This window comes from Martes martes, assembly GCF_963455335.1.
Source record: "Martes martes genome assembly, chromosome: 12".
In the NCBI taxonomy this organism is placed as follows: domain Eukaryota; kingdom Metazoa; phylum Chordata; class Mammalia; order Carnivora; family Mustelidae; genus Martes; species Martes martes.
Window position 1 is genome coordinate 12,980,045 of NC_137900.1, and position 16,376 is coordinate 12,996,420.

The following is a 16,376-nucleotide window of genomic DNA, read 5'->3' on the forward strand; positions in this document are numbered from 1 at the left end:
TGGAACACTGAAGGATCCAGATGGCCTCATCTCCTTTGTTCCACCCATAGCTCTCCCTTAAAATAAAAATGAAATGTGGTAATTTCACCAGGATGTAAACCACAAGGTATTAATAAATTTTGTTCATAATTTATTGTGAGCTGAAATTTCCAGTAGTCCTCTCTAAATTAAATTAGTGGTTTGAGACTTCTTCAAGAAAAAGGAACTCCAGACACATCCAAATATCATTAACTCGTCAGCCAGAAAAAGAAGGGAAAAAAACTCGCCGGACTAAAAAACGACTGAACACTAATTTAAGCCATAGGCACTGTTCCTATTTTAGATGTATAAAATTGGGGCGCCTGGCTGGCTCAGTTGGAGGAGTATGCGGCTCTTGATCTTGGGGTCCTGAGTTTAAGCCCTGCACTAATATAGAGATTACTTAAATAAAGAAATAAAAACTAAAAAGAAAAAGAAAAGGTTTTTCTTGGGAAAAAAATGTGTAAAATTATAAACTAGGCTAAAAGCTAACACTTGTTCATGTTTGGGGAAATAACATCTAAATTTTTTTTTTTTTAGGAATTTATTTATTTGAGAGAAAGAGCAGAGGGGGGCAGCGGGAGAAGGATAAGCGGATTCTGCACTAAGCACAGAGCCCAATACAGGACTCGATCCTAGAACCCCCAGATCATGGGCCCGAGCCAAAGCCAGACGCCCAATTGACTGAGCCACCCAGGTGCCCCTAAATTTTATTTCTAATCACTACTTGTCTCACAGGAGTCAAATGACTTTTTTGGCTAGGTATATAGCATTCTAATCCAGAGAACAATTCCAAAAATCCTTGAGGTCAAGTACCACTTCATACTTGGGAAGACGGGAAATGATTCTCTTATTTTTAAAAATCTGAATACCTAAAATTGAGATACATCTGAGAAAAAACACATAATGATCCTCCACACACTTAAACTGTCCTCTTGAAAAGAACCCCCTAAGAATCTATTGCTTAAAATAAATCACAAAAGTTTCCATAAAGACTAAAGCGACACCATGTCCTAGCAAAAACTGCAGGCAATACTTGGGTAAACCACTGGAGGTAAATATGACAGAACATAATATTGTGGGACTTTTCTGGGGTCCTGAGCACCTAGTGTGCAGCAAAGGAGTTTAAAATGTGTCTTCATGGGACACCTGGGTGGCTCAGTTGGTTGGGCGGCTGCCTTCGGCTCGGGTCATGATCCCGGGGTACTGGGATCGAGTCCCGCATCGGGCTCCTTGCTCAGCGGGGAGCCTGCTTCTCCCTCTGCCTCTGCCTGCCTCTCTGTCTGCCTGTGCTTACTCTCTCTGACAAATAAATAAATAAAATCTTTTTTAAAAATAAATAAATAAATAAATAAAATAAAATGTGTCTTCAGACGCTGGAGCAGAGCCTGCCTGAGATTTTTTGGACGAGCCAAACATTATCTTCTCGAAATGTTTAGTGAAGTTAGTAGAGCAGAGAGACTCAGCACCCACTCGCTTCCCTTCTGCAACGGATTCCCACGCCAACAAGGCTGGGGGGTCAGGTTCTCCATGCTGCCGACTGCCCTGAGATGCTGAGCTAACAAGTTTTATGCCAAAAAACCCCTACATCATGGGGGCGCCGGGGTGGCTCAGTGGGTTAAGCCTCTGCCTTCGGCTTGGGTCATGATCTCAGGGTCCTGGGATCGAGCCCCGCATTGGGCTCTCTGCTCAGCAGGGAGCCTGCTTCCTCCTCTCTCTCTGCCTGCCTCTCTGCCTACTTGTGATCCCTCACTCTGTCAAATAAGTAAATAAAATTAAAAAAAAAAAAAAAAACCTACATCATGAACATACTACAAAATGAACTGCTGCTAACAGAGGGCAACAGGCATAAATATATAGTTGGGAAATCTTTGAGCTCCATTTAAATAGGGATAGTCTCTATTTATTTATTTTAAATTTTGTGTATGTGAAGTCACGAGATCCATCCACTTAACCAATTTTAACTGTACGATACACAATCACGGACTACAGGGACAAGGAGGTAGAACAGACCTGGAGACCTTATTCATCTTACTCACCTGAAACTACATGCCTGTTGATCAATAACACGCCATTTCACCCTCCCCTCCCCCCACGTAGGGATATTCTTAATTCAGGGTTGTTAAGAAGTTCTTGATTCAGAGTTCAGTCCTGGAGATGGATGATGGTGATGGTTGCACACCCTATGAATGTACTTCACACCGCTGAACTATACACTTAAAAATGGGTAAGACAATGAATTTGATGTTATGTATATTTTAACACAATAAAAGAAATTGGGAAAGAAAAGAAAAAAAGTAAGATGCAATTTCGTCCACATCCATATGGATTTGCGGCTGTGTTGCCCACCACTTTAAAAAACTGAGCTCCTATGGTTAGAGGATGGGTCAAACGGGTATAGGATTAAGAGGTAAAGACTTGGGGTGCCTGGGTGGCTCAGTGGGTTAAGCCTCTGCCTTCGGCTCAGGTCATGATCCCAGGGTCCTGGGACCGAGCCCCGCATCAGGCTCTCTGCTTAGCAGCGAGCCTGCTTCCTCCTCTCTCTCTCTGCCTGCCTCTCTGCCTACTTGTGATCTCTCTCCCTCTGTCAAGTAAATAAATAAAATCTTAAAAAAAAAAAAAAGAGGTAAAAACTTTTCCAGTTATAAAATGTGTAAGTCACAGGAAGGAAAAGTACAGCACAGGGAATAGAGTCAATAATATTGTAGTAACTTTGTATGGTGACAGGTGGTAACTACACTTACCACAGTGAGCATTTGATAACGTACAGAGATGTCAAATCGCTACGTGGAACGCCTGAAACTAATGTAATATTGTAGGTCAGCTATACCTCAGTTACAAAAAAGAAAAAATGAGCTCTTTAGAGAGACCACGTGAGGGGCGCCTGGGTGGATCAGTGGGTTAAGCCTCTGCCTTTGGCTCAGGTCCTGATCCCAGGGTCCTGGGATCGAGCCCCACATCGGGCTCTCTGCTTGGCGGGGGGCCTGCTTCCTCCTCTCTCTCTCTCTGCCTGCCTCTCTGACTACTGGTGATCTCTGTCTAATCAAAAAATAAATAAATAAATAAATAAATAGAATCTTTTAAAAAAATTAAAATTAAATTTAAATTTTTAAATAAATAAATAAATAAAGAGACCACATGAAACTGGGACCAGGCCCGGCTAGCTATCAGTTAGGTGGCTAGATACCTGCCATACCGAGAGCTCCTTAGACAGTGGCGCACAGGTCAACCTGATTTGGAACAGACTTCATGCCAAGAGCTGGTCACCCCTGGCTAGCCGGACTCTTCGCCCAAATTCTACCTGTTGCCAGCGAGGCTCAGGCCTACACTTTCATAAACCCGCCTAGAAGAGAGGACTAACACTTTGCGAACCAATTTTAACATTCACTCGAAGTCATCAATGAACACAATCTAGTGAGAAAAAAGACTTAATACATTTAACTTGTGTAAAAATGCAAACGTTTAGGAGGTATTTGTAGCTCTATCACATTGCTTGCCACCAAGTGACTGTTGCCAGAGAGAATTCATGTCACCAGACGAAACACAACAGTGAGAAGCTGAAGCAGGGTATGTGCCGACGGTACTTACAGAGATAATAGTCAGGTCTCCACGCTGAGTCTCTGCTTTACTGGGTGACTGGAACTGCACGGGGAGGTAGCTTTTATGAGGATCACTAGTAAACACCACCTAAATGGGGAAGAAATTCCATATTTCTGTCAACCACATCTTCCTTCAAAGGGGCCTCAAAATCAACTCAATTATATGAAACCCAATGGTGCTGGGGTTTTTTCCCCCCTGTGAACTTTTTGTACAGACTGAATGGCCTAGAATTCCATCTTTGGATCCGGATTTAATTCAAGAAGAGTATGTTCCTCATTTTCTGGAATAATCCCAGCCTCAAATAATTGAAATCTTGTTCAGGAAATCAATTCTGCAAGTGACTACGTAAATGTGCTTCACACTTAGAACTTTGTCCTTTTCAGACCAGTTATCTTAAACTGGGACTCAGTCACTCCAGAACTAAGGAAAGTAAAGGTGACGAGGATTATATTTCAAAACCTTTCAGCCGGTGGTGCATCACCAAGCTAACTTCCTGACCTAATTTGCACTGTGTCCCATAAATCAAGCTACCCCGTACATCCAGGCCCCTAATCCCACTGTTCTATCGCCTTCTGCAGGCACCACAGCAACCTCGCTTTCCCACAAGTGCTTTATCTCCTTTCCTGCCACTTCACCTTTGCAGATGCTGTTCCCTCCCCCAGAATGCCCTTCCTTGTTTCCCTCCACTCCTTGAAATCACTCCCAGCCTCCAAATCCCACCTTGCACCTCCTCCCTAAAAGCCTTCCTCTCAATCAAAAGCAGGCCAAACTCTCACACAGTTCAGTACTTCAAGTATATATTCCTTATGAATGCGTGTTGACAACTTCATTCCAAGGGCAAACAATCGTCACGATACTCAACATTTAGAAGCTCAGGTTTAGAGTCAAAAGTCTGCGTGAATTTTCCTACTTACTCCTCATGTACATGTGTTTCTTTTTGATATTCAAAACAAACTCATTCCTTCAAATTTCCAAGTAAAAGTGAGGTTTCCAAATGCTTCAAGTACTTTGCAATTGCACCAAGTCAGTAATCGATACATTTTTAAAAAAATAAATTCTAGGGGCACCTGGGTGGCTCAGTGGGTTAAGCCTCTGCCTTCAGCTCGGGTCATGATCCCAGGGTCCTGGGATCGAGCCCCGCATCGGGCTCTCTGCTCAGTGGGGAGCCTGCTTCCCCCTCTCTCTCTGCCTGTGTCTCGGCCTACTTGTGATCTCTCTGTCAAATAAATAAATCAAGTCTTTAAAAAAAAAACCCATAAAAAAATAAATTCTAATCAATGTTTTAAGCACACACACAAAAAAACTAGGAGTGCTAAACATTAATGTATGGAACCATTTAGATAGGCTTAGGATATTTCCAATGATAATTATTTTTATAAATTACCATGTTATGATTGCTTTAATAAATTATATAATCTTTTCTGTAATGAAGGACTTTTAACAAATTCGGCTTGAGAATTAGGCTGAAGAACTTACTTCCCCACTAAGATTATCTAAAAATATCACTTTAGGGGCACCCGGGTGGCTAAGTCAGTTAAGCGTCTGACTCTTGATTGCGGATCAGGTCATAATCTCAAGGGCTGTGAGACTGAGCCCTGCATCAGGCTCTGTGCTCAGGAGGTAGTCTGCTTGAGATTCTCTCTCTTCCTCTCCCTCCATCCCTACCCCTAAGAAAATAAAAATGAAAATAAAATAAAAAATAAATAAAATGTCACTTTGACAGTCAAGATATTACATGGAACAAGCAAGGATCTATATAAACTTCCCCATGTACATGGTTGGCTTGCTTGGTTGGTTGGTTAGTGAGTTGGCTGGTTGGTTGGTTGGTTGGTAGGTGGGTTGGTTGGTGAGTTGATTGGCTGGCTGGTTGGTTGGTGAGTTGGTTGGTGAGTTGGTTGGCTGGCTGGTTGGTTGGTAGGTGGGTTGATGGGCTGGTTTTATTTGAGGTGGAGAAGAGAAGAGGCACAAGGATATGAAAGACTGAAACTGTGGATAGTGAGTTGCCATTGAAAAAATACTCATATATGATAACAGGAAGAATAAATCCATGTTCCTCTTTCTGCTCTTACCGTCACCCACAGGCAAAAACAAGAAACATTTCTGATTCAGCAGGACTAGGGTGGGACCAAGAATTCTAATATCTTATAAGTTCCCAGGTGATGCTGATGTGGTTGATCTGGGACCACACTTTGAGAACCATTTTCCGTAACCCATATTTGTTGTGTAAAACTTAAATATTAATTAGAGCAATATCAACTCTATACTTCTTTTTCACTTGGAGCTGGTCTGACTTCCTCTGAAACCCTCATGCCCAGTCTGAGCTCATTATTTTGGATTTACTTTCACTGCCACGTGTTCTTAAGATCCAGAGGGAGGCCTTGTAATTAAGAAGGAGAAGAATTTCGCTTCTAGCCAAAGTTAGTTTGTAATTTTAATTACAGGTAAATGTAATAGCAAATGCTTCAAAACTAACAGTAGCTTTCCACCTTAAGGGGGGGGCAATTTTCATAGGGGTTGCATTTTTTTAAGATTTATTTACTTTGGTGGGGGAAGGGCAGACGCAGAGAGAGAGAGAATCTCAAGCAGATTCCATGCTTAGCGCAGAGCCCTGGATCCCACAGCCCTGAGATCAGGAGCTCAGCCAAAATCAAAAGTCACTCAACCCACTGAGCCACCCAGGTGCCCCATATAGGAGTTGCATTTTTGGAAGAGAAATTTTATAGTTCTCAATAAAACAAAGTACTTTCCTACATCACTGACATGTAAACCCAACAGCAATATTTTAACAGAATCACACCTGAGGGGGAAAGAAAACAATGAGGACCAGAAAGTCCACAGTCATCCCCAGTAAACTGCTGTATCCCAGGGGTCAGATATTTCTATTACGAATTTGGACTAGTTTACTTCTTAGGCTTATCGCATTCTAGAATGGGCCAAAATTCAGGAGAAATCACGCAGTACTTATAACTTGGCAAGACAGATGTTCCCAAGAAGAATGTCCCTATTGCCAAAATAAAGAAACAAACAAACAAAACAGAACCCTGCTTTCGGTTCTTCATCCCACCCACAGCGCACTCTTCTCCCTGATCTACCTGGCGGGTCCCGCAGTCTTGGCAGAGCCTGGTGAGCATGGAAGGCATACGCTTGAGGGCCGACGGCTTCCTGGAATACTGGGGATACGCTCTGGCCATGCAGTTACTGATATCTTTTGAGTCCGTCGCTGCCTGGATCTTGACTCTTTCGCATCCCTGAGATGAACAGTAACTGTGGCCATCCCTGTGGCTTTTGGCTTTGAGATACAAAAACAGCAACCTGAGAACACAAACCAGTCCACGGGATGTTAGCCGGCCTCTCACAAACTCACGGAAATTCCTCCCACTGGCTCATGGCCCAGAGGGCTATTCCTCTAATAAAGTAACTTTTCCTTAAAAGAAAATAAATTACAAAACTAATAAAGTCGTTTCTCCTTCCTTTCTATCCTCCCAGGGCCCTAAGTAAAATGCAACACTACTTTCAGGAAATATTTTGATAACCCGATTCAATCATTCTGAAACATACCAAAGTTCAATCCCGGAGTGAATTAGTTCAATAGGTAATTTGGGAGGATGGACTTTGGTTTGGTTCAAAACTTCCTTGGAAAATTTTAGATTTCTGTTGAGTTTAAGATTTCATAAATTACTGTGCTTTTTTTTTTTGTTTTGTTTATAAATCATTTCGGTTTAAGGCATAAATTCGAAATAAATAAAAATAGCAACTGTGACTTGCTTGCTACGGTCTCCCATCAATTCCTGTGATGTTTACAAAGAGCAAATGGGCCTGAGGTCCTTCTGTCTGTACTTCGGCCAAAATCAAGGGAAAGGAACAGTCCCGCCCACTTGGAATTATCCTCCTGCTGCCAAGATGAATGGAAAAGTAACTTCCAGGCAACAGTCCAACATCTGTCAGCAAACCCAGTCTTTCTGAACCAAAGGAAGTCAAGACTATAAAGCATCTGATCAAATGTGATTGATTACTGGAGATCACGAATTCATATTTTAATACGAAGTCAGTTAACAACGAAAAGTTGCAGTTATGAGGTAAACATGAGCCATTGTCCTAACATCAACACTTTCAACATACATCTATCAGGAATGAAAGGGACCGAATTAGGCTTGGGCCTTTTTGACATACAATTTAAAAAAAAATTTTTTTAATAAATAAATAAATAAAATTAAATGACATACAATTAAAAATCAACAAAATGAATAGAATTAAAAAAAATTAGAACCTCGAAGGCTGAGGGATTCTAAAAATACCAGAATGGAAAAAAAAATATTTCCCAGTTAATCATTCATCATTTGTGATCTCCAGACCATCCTCGCAAATTGGGGTGTTCCATTTATTTCTGTGGAAAATCAACGGGGGATGTGGAAATTTTGTCATCTGCAGAATATAAGTCCAAGTAGATTGTCTTAAGTCTTACTAAGAACTGAAAATCAGCGACAATTATGATAAGAAAAGACTTCAGCGGGTCACACGGGCTGCTGGGGGAGCCCTGGAGGGCAGAAGAGGGGCATCTTCTTCAAAAACTAACAAGACACGTGACGGAACCCCTACCTCACGCCCCCTTCTCCCCATTCTGAACTTCCGTCTTTCCCCCAAACATGCCATGCCGCGTTCTTCCATGCCTCCATGCACCTCTCCACACTGCTCCTGGGGACACCTGACCCCTCTCTTTTTCCATCTCCTCCTACTCATTCCTCAGGAGTTAGCCCCAGGGTCACCCTCTTGGGATGTCACTGGGCATCCCAGGCTGAACTTCTGGGTGACCTCAGAAGGCACACTGACAACCCCACTATAGGAATTGCAGCATTTAAACCTCTAGTTCACTAATGACTTGCTTTATAAGCCCACGTCCTTCATTCAGTGGACAGTGAATTTGCCGAAGAAATGGCTCTTAGTCACATGAGTATCTTTATGGTACCCAGACGATGGCATACGTGATGGGAATGTCAGCTTAAGGGATGGACGCTGAAGGAGCATGCTACTTGCTGCAAGAGTACAGGAGATCGAGCCTACCATAACCCAAAGGCTGAGAGACTGTAACTGGATAAAGGCAGACAAAGCCAACAGGACCCTGGGTGAACAGGATTAGAATTAAAAAGTGGAAAGATGCAGCCTAGAGAAAGTTGAAAGCAAACATGCCATGGTTACACAGTGGTTTGGTTTTGGTTGTTTTTTTTTAAACTCAAGGTCAACTTGAGAGATCACCTTAAAGGAAGAAAAAAACGAGCTCTCCCTGAAATACGAACTCTAGCCCACATAAGCGATCATCTTAAGGGTTGCCATAGAAAAAAAAATTATTTTAATTTTCAATTGGGCCTACTGGTTCTTTATTGACAAGGGTAATTTTTCTCTCCAAATTGCCTTAATAGGTATATGGCAAACATCTTCATCCGATTCCTGCTGCCAACTGTAATTACGAGTCATTCTACGTCTCTAAACCTCTAATAGTTAGTGATGAGCAGAGAATTACCCGCATCAGCTGCTTTTCTAAACAGCCGTCCCATCCCAACCTATTCTTAGTTAGGCTGAAGAACTAGTAATTTCACCATTAAAGAAAAATAGCAATAATTCCCATTCACTGGTTGCGCCCAATTACCCCGTGTTGGAGTCAAAATAGAATTTCCTCTCCGACTGCTTCCGCTGCAGCTCTTCCAGTGAGTGAACGGGCTCGTACTCCTCCATTCTGGATAACGAGCCATTATGGCGCTGTAAGAAGCCGAAGGTAACCTGAAAACTTGTGTTTGATGGATAGCAGAGGCCAACTCGAATCCAGTCATTCCTATAAAGGACAGACAATAAAACAATGAATCCACACTTGAGCCTGCGTATTTTGAGTACCATAGCATCTGTGAATTTCAGCCGTGATCCTTCTCCGCCTTAAATTTCTGCTGTGGGGGCGCCTGGGTGGCTCAGTGGGTTAAGCCTCTGCCTTCGGCTCAGGTTATGATCCCAGGGTCCTGGGATCAAGCACCACATCGGGCTCTCTGCTCAGCGGGGAGCCTGCTTCCCCATTTCCCTCTCTGCCTGCCTCTCTGCCTACTTGTGATCTCTGTCTGTCAAATAAATAAATAAATTTTAAAAAACAAACAAACAAACAAAAATTTCTGCTGTGTATTGACTGAGCCACTAACAATGGAAGTTCCACACCCCGACATACCAGCAATTCCGGCCACCTCTGTATGTTCCCCAAACTTCTCTTATCAATATACTTACGACAACTGTCTGGCTTGCAGCAATGTCTCGGTCTCAACAAGACCTCAAAGAATGTGAACAGAAGCTGGATAAAATGTACTTAAACACGGCAAGAGGAGAGTAAAATTAAGTGAGATGGCTGGGAATGGGGTTTGCGAAAACAGAAGGAACACTAATAGCCTGACAGTGGGAGTGTACGCTGGTAAAATCTTTCCAAAGATTTTTTTTTTAAAGATTTTATTTATTTATTTGACAGACAGAGATCACAAGTAGGCAGAGAGGCAGGCAGAGAAAGAGGGGGAAGCAGGCTCCCCGCTGAGCAGAGAGCCCGATGCGGGGCTCAGTCCCAGGACCCTGGGACCATGACCCAAGCTGAAGGCAGAGGCTTTAACCCACTGAGCCACCCAGGCGCGTCCCTATTTTTATTTTTATTTATTTTATTTTATTTTTTATTATTTATTTTTTAATTTTATTTATTTGTAAGTAAATAAAACTCACAATCCTGAGATCAGGAGTTGCACGCTCCAACCTTCTGAGCCAGCCAGGGGCCCCTCCAAAGAATTTTTTGTTCATAAGTATTTTTTTTTCTTTTGTGATTGCATGAGGATAAATACTTAGTGGTAAAACTGCTGGATATAAAGGCATATGTGCTTTTAAAGCTTCCGATGCATATTACCAAATTGCTGTGGGTTTGTTTTTTTTTTTTTTCCTTAGGTAATATCCTGTCTTTAGATATAAAATCAACACTTTCTGGAAACCATTAAATCATTTGCTGTTTGAGGGCATTTTGTAAGTTGTGGTAAAATATACATAACCAAAAATTTATCTTTTTATCCATTTTTAACTCCACGGTTCAGTGGCATTAAGTACATTCACAGGGTTCTACAATTACCACCACTCTTCCAAAAGAATTTTTAAAAAATATGTAACGAGGCCTTAAAATTATTCATGCAGGTTTTACCAGTAATCCCATTAGAGAATAATTAGGAACGTAGACCAGGAAAGATGCTCTATGCTGAATCATTTATAATAGCATAAAGGGTGTGTCGAGGGGCTGGCAGAAGAAAAAGAAGGTACATGCTCATGGAGAAAGAGAGCAGTCAAGTAAATTCTGGTATATTTATATGCTCCAAAAACACAAGGGTGGAGGGGCGCCTGGGTGGCTCAGTGGGTTAAAGCCTCTGCCTTCGGCTCAGGTCACGATCCCGGGGTCCTGGGATCGAGCCCCACATCAGGCTCTCTGCTCAGCGGGGAGCTTGCTTCCCCCTCTCTCTCTGCCTACTTGTGATCTCTCTCTGTCAAATAAATGAATAAAATCTTAAAAAAAAAAAAAATAAGATGGTGGAGAGAGAGGAGAATAATACATTTATAACGCCTCACTCTGATTAGAAGAATTATAGGTTATTTCCATTTTCTTTACAGCTTTCTCTATCTTCCTTATTTTGTTTAGTGAATAAGCATAGCTCTTACCTTTTTTTTTTTTTTAAGATTTTACTTATTTATTTATTTCACAGACAGAGATCACAAGTAGGCAGAGAGGCAGGTGGGGGGTGGGGGGGAAGCAGGCTCCCTGCTGAGCAGAGAGCCCGATGCGGGGCTCGATTCCAGGACCCTGAGATCATGACCTGAGCCGAAGGCAGAGGCTTAACCCACTGAGCCACCCAGGCTCCCCAGCTCTTACCATTTTTAAAGTGTTGTTTGTAGACATGGCACTATGACAAGACCTATGACTGCTCTATAATCACATCAAATTTGGGGGCAAAAAACTGTCCATCTTTTCCACTTGCCTCTGCCCATGATGTAATTTTTATAAACTTTGAGCTACTTCGGCAAGGAAAGTCTGACTGAACTTCAAAAGCCCATGCAGATTTTTGAAACTTCTGGGTTCGGCCTCGTTTCACTTTAAAACATTTTTATTCTAAAAGATCTTTACTTGCTCAGTGCTTGTTCAGAAGTTACACGTGATCCTTACAGAACCCTGCGTATCCTTCGGTTGTCATCTCTCACATCAAACTCACACCCTGCTGGACGCCAGTCTTCGCATTACTAATCACTCTGACCTTTCTCCGTGGTCCCCTCTGACCATCGCTGTTTCTTTCACTGCCTTCTCCGCAGCTCACTCCTGAGACTGGCCACACAGGATTGGCTTTTAGAAACCTCACCCTGGACACAGTGTGAACTAAGGACTGGAGGCGGGGAGGTCACGTAGGATCCAGGTGAGAGACGAAAATGGTCTGAACTCAGCCGCAAGCAGTGTGGGTGGAAGGAAGTGGACAGACTCGCACAGCGCTAAGGAGATGCGACCGACAGGCTCTGGTCGCTGACAGGATGGGACGAAGGAAAAGAAGCAATGATGAGTCCTGGGGTTTTTGCCCGGGGCTGACTCCGTAGGCAGGGGTGCGGTTCTCCAGCAAAGGCATAGAGAAGCAGCAGCAAGTGTTAGGGGAAAACAGTCATGGTCCGCTTGAGAGCAGGTGCTGGGGCCCTAACGTCTCAGAAGGACATCGCTGATATGTCACAGACCCTTGGAAGTGACCTACGTAGAGCTGAATTCCTACATGTTAAAGGCCACCTCTGTTCATTTCAAGTGGGCGTTTTTTTGTTTTGTTTTTTCTTTCTTTTTTTTTTTTTCAAGTGGGTGTTTTAAGAGAGGCCATTTCAATTTTTCCAACACCTATCCGAGTAGTCTCATGGAATCCCCCGAGGTCACCAACACACGCAACTAGACTGGTTACCTTTGTCTTTCAAAATAGTCCCATTCCTCCTTGCCAGGGTCATCTGTCACTTGCCCTGACACACCCCATGCTCCCTTAGCACTGAATCCATCCGTCCCTGAGCCGAGCCAGCCTGTTCTCAATGGCATTGCTTTTCTAGCAAGACTGAGCCCTCAGTATCACTTCCTCTGTGCAGCCCGGCCCGGCCCCGGTAGGCAGCATTCCTGCTCCATCCCGTGTCCACTAAAAATAGCACTGGGTTGTCAATGCACTTAAAATTTTTTCTACCTGGACAACAGGAGCTCCTGAAAGGCAAGAACTTTTCTCGCTCACCTTTAGGTCATCAGGCACACAGAGAACGCTTGAATACACTGATGGAAAAACAGAGCCTTTGATTGAAAGTAACGTTATTAGGACAGAGAACTGAGATCCAGAAGGGACAGAAAGATGCCTTCTGGCAAGTGGGGGTAGGTGCCTTGGATTCACGTCCCGGCTCTGTCCCCTCTCGCCTGCAGCTGATGTTAGTTGTCAATCACGCCGCTCTCTTCTGTCAGGTCTAAAGTGGGCCTCAAACATCTTTGCACTTTCTAGATAACCAAGAGCTCAGCTGGTACGCCCAACACAACTTCGTCCCCTCCCAGCGACGGGGAATTAAAGCGTTCGGCAGACTGTAGTGAAACCTCTTGTGAGGCTGCGCACAGTAGCTCAACCACAGACAAAAGAGAAATGTTTTTAACATGATGGGGTCCTGTCAATCTGTGAAACTGCTTAATTATGTCAACAAGACATATACAGCCTCCACCTAAGAACGAAGTACATGAAAATGGGCATTCATGCCCTGCTCCGAAAGCAATACGGTCTGGTTTGTCCCCACGAAATGACGCCTTGCTCCGCTATGGGAAGTAATAGTAATGGAGACGTACTTGTTGAAGTTTATGAGGTAGAGAAAAGCAGTCCTCGGTGCCGGTCCGTTCCAGTGGATGGTGTAGCCCTTCTCCAGCATGATCACCGGCTGGTACTGAGGAAAGGCAGCCTTCTGGTTAATGCCCCGGAGCACCATAGGGTAGGAGGGGTACTCATCTCGAGTGATGGTCATGGTCAGATTCTGAGTGCTCCACGTCTGCACATAAACCTTCAGAAAGCAATCAAGAATTAAAGGGGAGAAGAGTCTTAGCCACAGAGAACATGCTGGTAGTCCCCGGAGGGGAGGTGGGGGGCAGGGGGGGCTGGGTGAAATAGGGACTGGGGATTCAGGAGCACACTGAACCGTGATGAGCACTGAGCCACCTGTAGAATTGCTGAATCACTACCTCATACATCTAAGACTAACTGAACACTCTATGTTAACTAAACTGGAATTAAAATTAAAAACTTAAGGGGCGCTTGGGTGGCTCGGGTCACCATCTCGGGGTCCTGGGATCCAGTCCCATGTACGGCTCCCTGCTCAGTGGGGAGTCTGCTTCTCCCTCTCCCTCTCACCCTCCCCCCCAACTCGTGCTCTCTCTCTTTCAAATAAATAAAAATCTTGCAAAAAAAATTAAAACTTAATGAATTTTTTTTTCAAAAAGAATTAAAGAGCGGAGAACGAAAGCTCAGATAACCTAAACAAACACTTTCCAGCACAAAGTTCAGAGTCTCTCCTTCCAGAACAGAGGTTCTGTGACCTGAGCCAGACTCAGTGAATAGTAGCCAACTTTATCCTAAGTTATACTTAAAACGAAGCCGACTTAAGCGGCAATGGTAAAAACAGACCAAGCATTCCGCTAGCCAAGACCTTCATCATCCGTTCCACCGCCACAGGCCAGCTTATTCATCAGAATATAAAACCTTTGTGGCTTATACAGCTTGTCAAAGAAATACTTCAGTCTGAAGAACACACATACAAAGAATCTGTAAATTAATGTGAAAACTGATACCCACCAGTCAATCTGAAAGCCTTTCCTCTAAAACAAGAGATGGAAAATGAAATATCTTAGAGCTTTGGCTTTCAATTTTCCATGACCTACATCAGTCCAAAAAGTCATTTTTCACCCATTCAAAAATAAATAAATAAAATAAAAGCTATAAAGCACTTTGCAAAAACTGGAAAAAAATACATTCAACAGACAAATTTAAAAATCCTGAATTCATTCCAGTGGCTGTGCCCCTCGCTGTGCCAAAATGAAACCTTCTCCAAATGCATCCTCCAAAGAACACACCTCAGAACGATTTCCTAAAACAAATCACTATCCCATAACGGAAGTCTCCAGGAGGATTAAAACGCTTGCTGAAAACGGCATTTAATCCACTATAGTTCTCTATTTTTCTCCCTGTCAATTCTATGGTTTTGTCCATATTGATTCCTCATGCATACAACCTGTGAGCCAGAAACGCTCCCAAATCTCAGTCATGTCTGACTATTTCAGTATAGTAACACTCTTCTTTACGACATCCCTTGAAGATTTAAAATAACGAGAGGAAACATACCATTTGAGACTACCAATGATCTTCATTTATATATGTTTATTTAGTATATATTTACTTAGTATTTTATATTTATTTAGTATTTATTGTAAAAATTATAATAGGATGTTTATAAAAATCATAATATATTATTAAAATAAACAGTATAAAAATTTAGGGGCGCCTGGGTGGCTCAGTGGGTTAAAGCCTCTGCCTTCGGCTCAGGTCGTGATCCCAGGGTCCTGGGATCCAGCCCCGCATCAGGCTCTCTGCTCAGTAGGGAGCCTGCTTCCCTTCCTCTCTCTCTGGCTGCCTCTCTGCCTACTTGTGATCTCTGTCTGTCAAATAAATAAATAAAATCTTTAAAAAAAAAGTATAAAAATTTATTATAAAAATATTTATATTTATTTAGTATATATTTGTTGTTTATGTACTATATATTATATTATAGTTACTACACAAACATACTTATTTTAAAAAGTATGTTTATATTTAACCTATACTTATTATATAGATTATATAAATATAGAATATATCATTTTAAATATAAGTTAAAATAACAACATAATTTTCAAACTAGGTTATAACATAAAAAACAGATTATATATAACAGGATATATGTAACAGACATATCGAAATCAATCTCCTGCCTTCTTCCAAATCCAGGAAGGACAGGAAGTGACACATGTGACTTTTTTTTTTAAGATTTTATTTACTTATTTGAGAGAGAGAGGGAGGGAGAGAGCACAAACAAGGGGAGCGGCAGAGGCAGAGGGAGAAGCAGACTCCCCGCTGAGCAGGAAGTCCAATGTGGGACTCGATCCCAGGACCCTGGGACACTCAACCGACTGAGTCACCCAGGCGCCCCTGTAACTTAAATTCGCCTTATGTTTTCACCTTTCTTCCGAGCCCCTTTAACCCTTGAGTTAGCAAAGAGCTAAAATATATTCACAAAGAGCCAAACAATTATTATTCCATCTTGAGATCCAGGTACTTCTACCTTTTGCCTAAAAACATACCGTCTTATTTTGTTTCTACCTTTTACGGAAAAACACACAGTCTAAACATTATCTAAGTAATAGCAAATGGCTGCAGATCTGGGCTTCCAGCCCAAATCTCAAATTCTTAGGAGAAAATTTCTGACTTGTGGTCCTACCATTCCTAGAACCTCCTAGGAAGCATTAGATGACTTCTTTCTTCGTCCTCCAATAAAAATTGAATTACTACTCTGCCTTGTAAGACAGGAGGATTAGATTCACATTCTCCAATACATTTGAAATCCACAGGGTTGATGGGCACATTTATAATAATTTTCTATTTCACTGGTGAGCACATACCACTCTCAGACAGACACACACCCATGAA

The 16,376-nt window shown here is 42.5% G+C and overlaps 1 protein-coding gene across 1 annotated transcript in view; it reads right to left on the reverse strand.

Moving 5' to 3' along the window:
- The window catches only part of CEMIP2 (cell migration inducing hyaluronidase 2), an 80,560-nt gene that overhangs the window by 5,648 nt on the left and 58,536 nt on the right, over positions 1-16,376 (reverse strand). Inside the window, exons 18-21 of the mRNA XM_080820079.1 lie at positions 13,493-13,701; positions 9,260-9,442; positions 6,711-6,930; positions 3,607-3,705 (exon numbers count right to left, since the gene is read on the reverse strand). Coding sequence (XP_080676205.1) covers positions 3,607-3,705; positions 6,711-6,930; positions 9,260-9,442; positions 13,493-13,701 — 711 coding nt within the window. The remainder of the gene's footprint in view (positions 1-3,606; positions 3,706-6,710; positions 6,931-9,259; positions 9,443-13,492; positions 13,702-16,376) is intronic.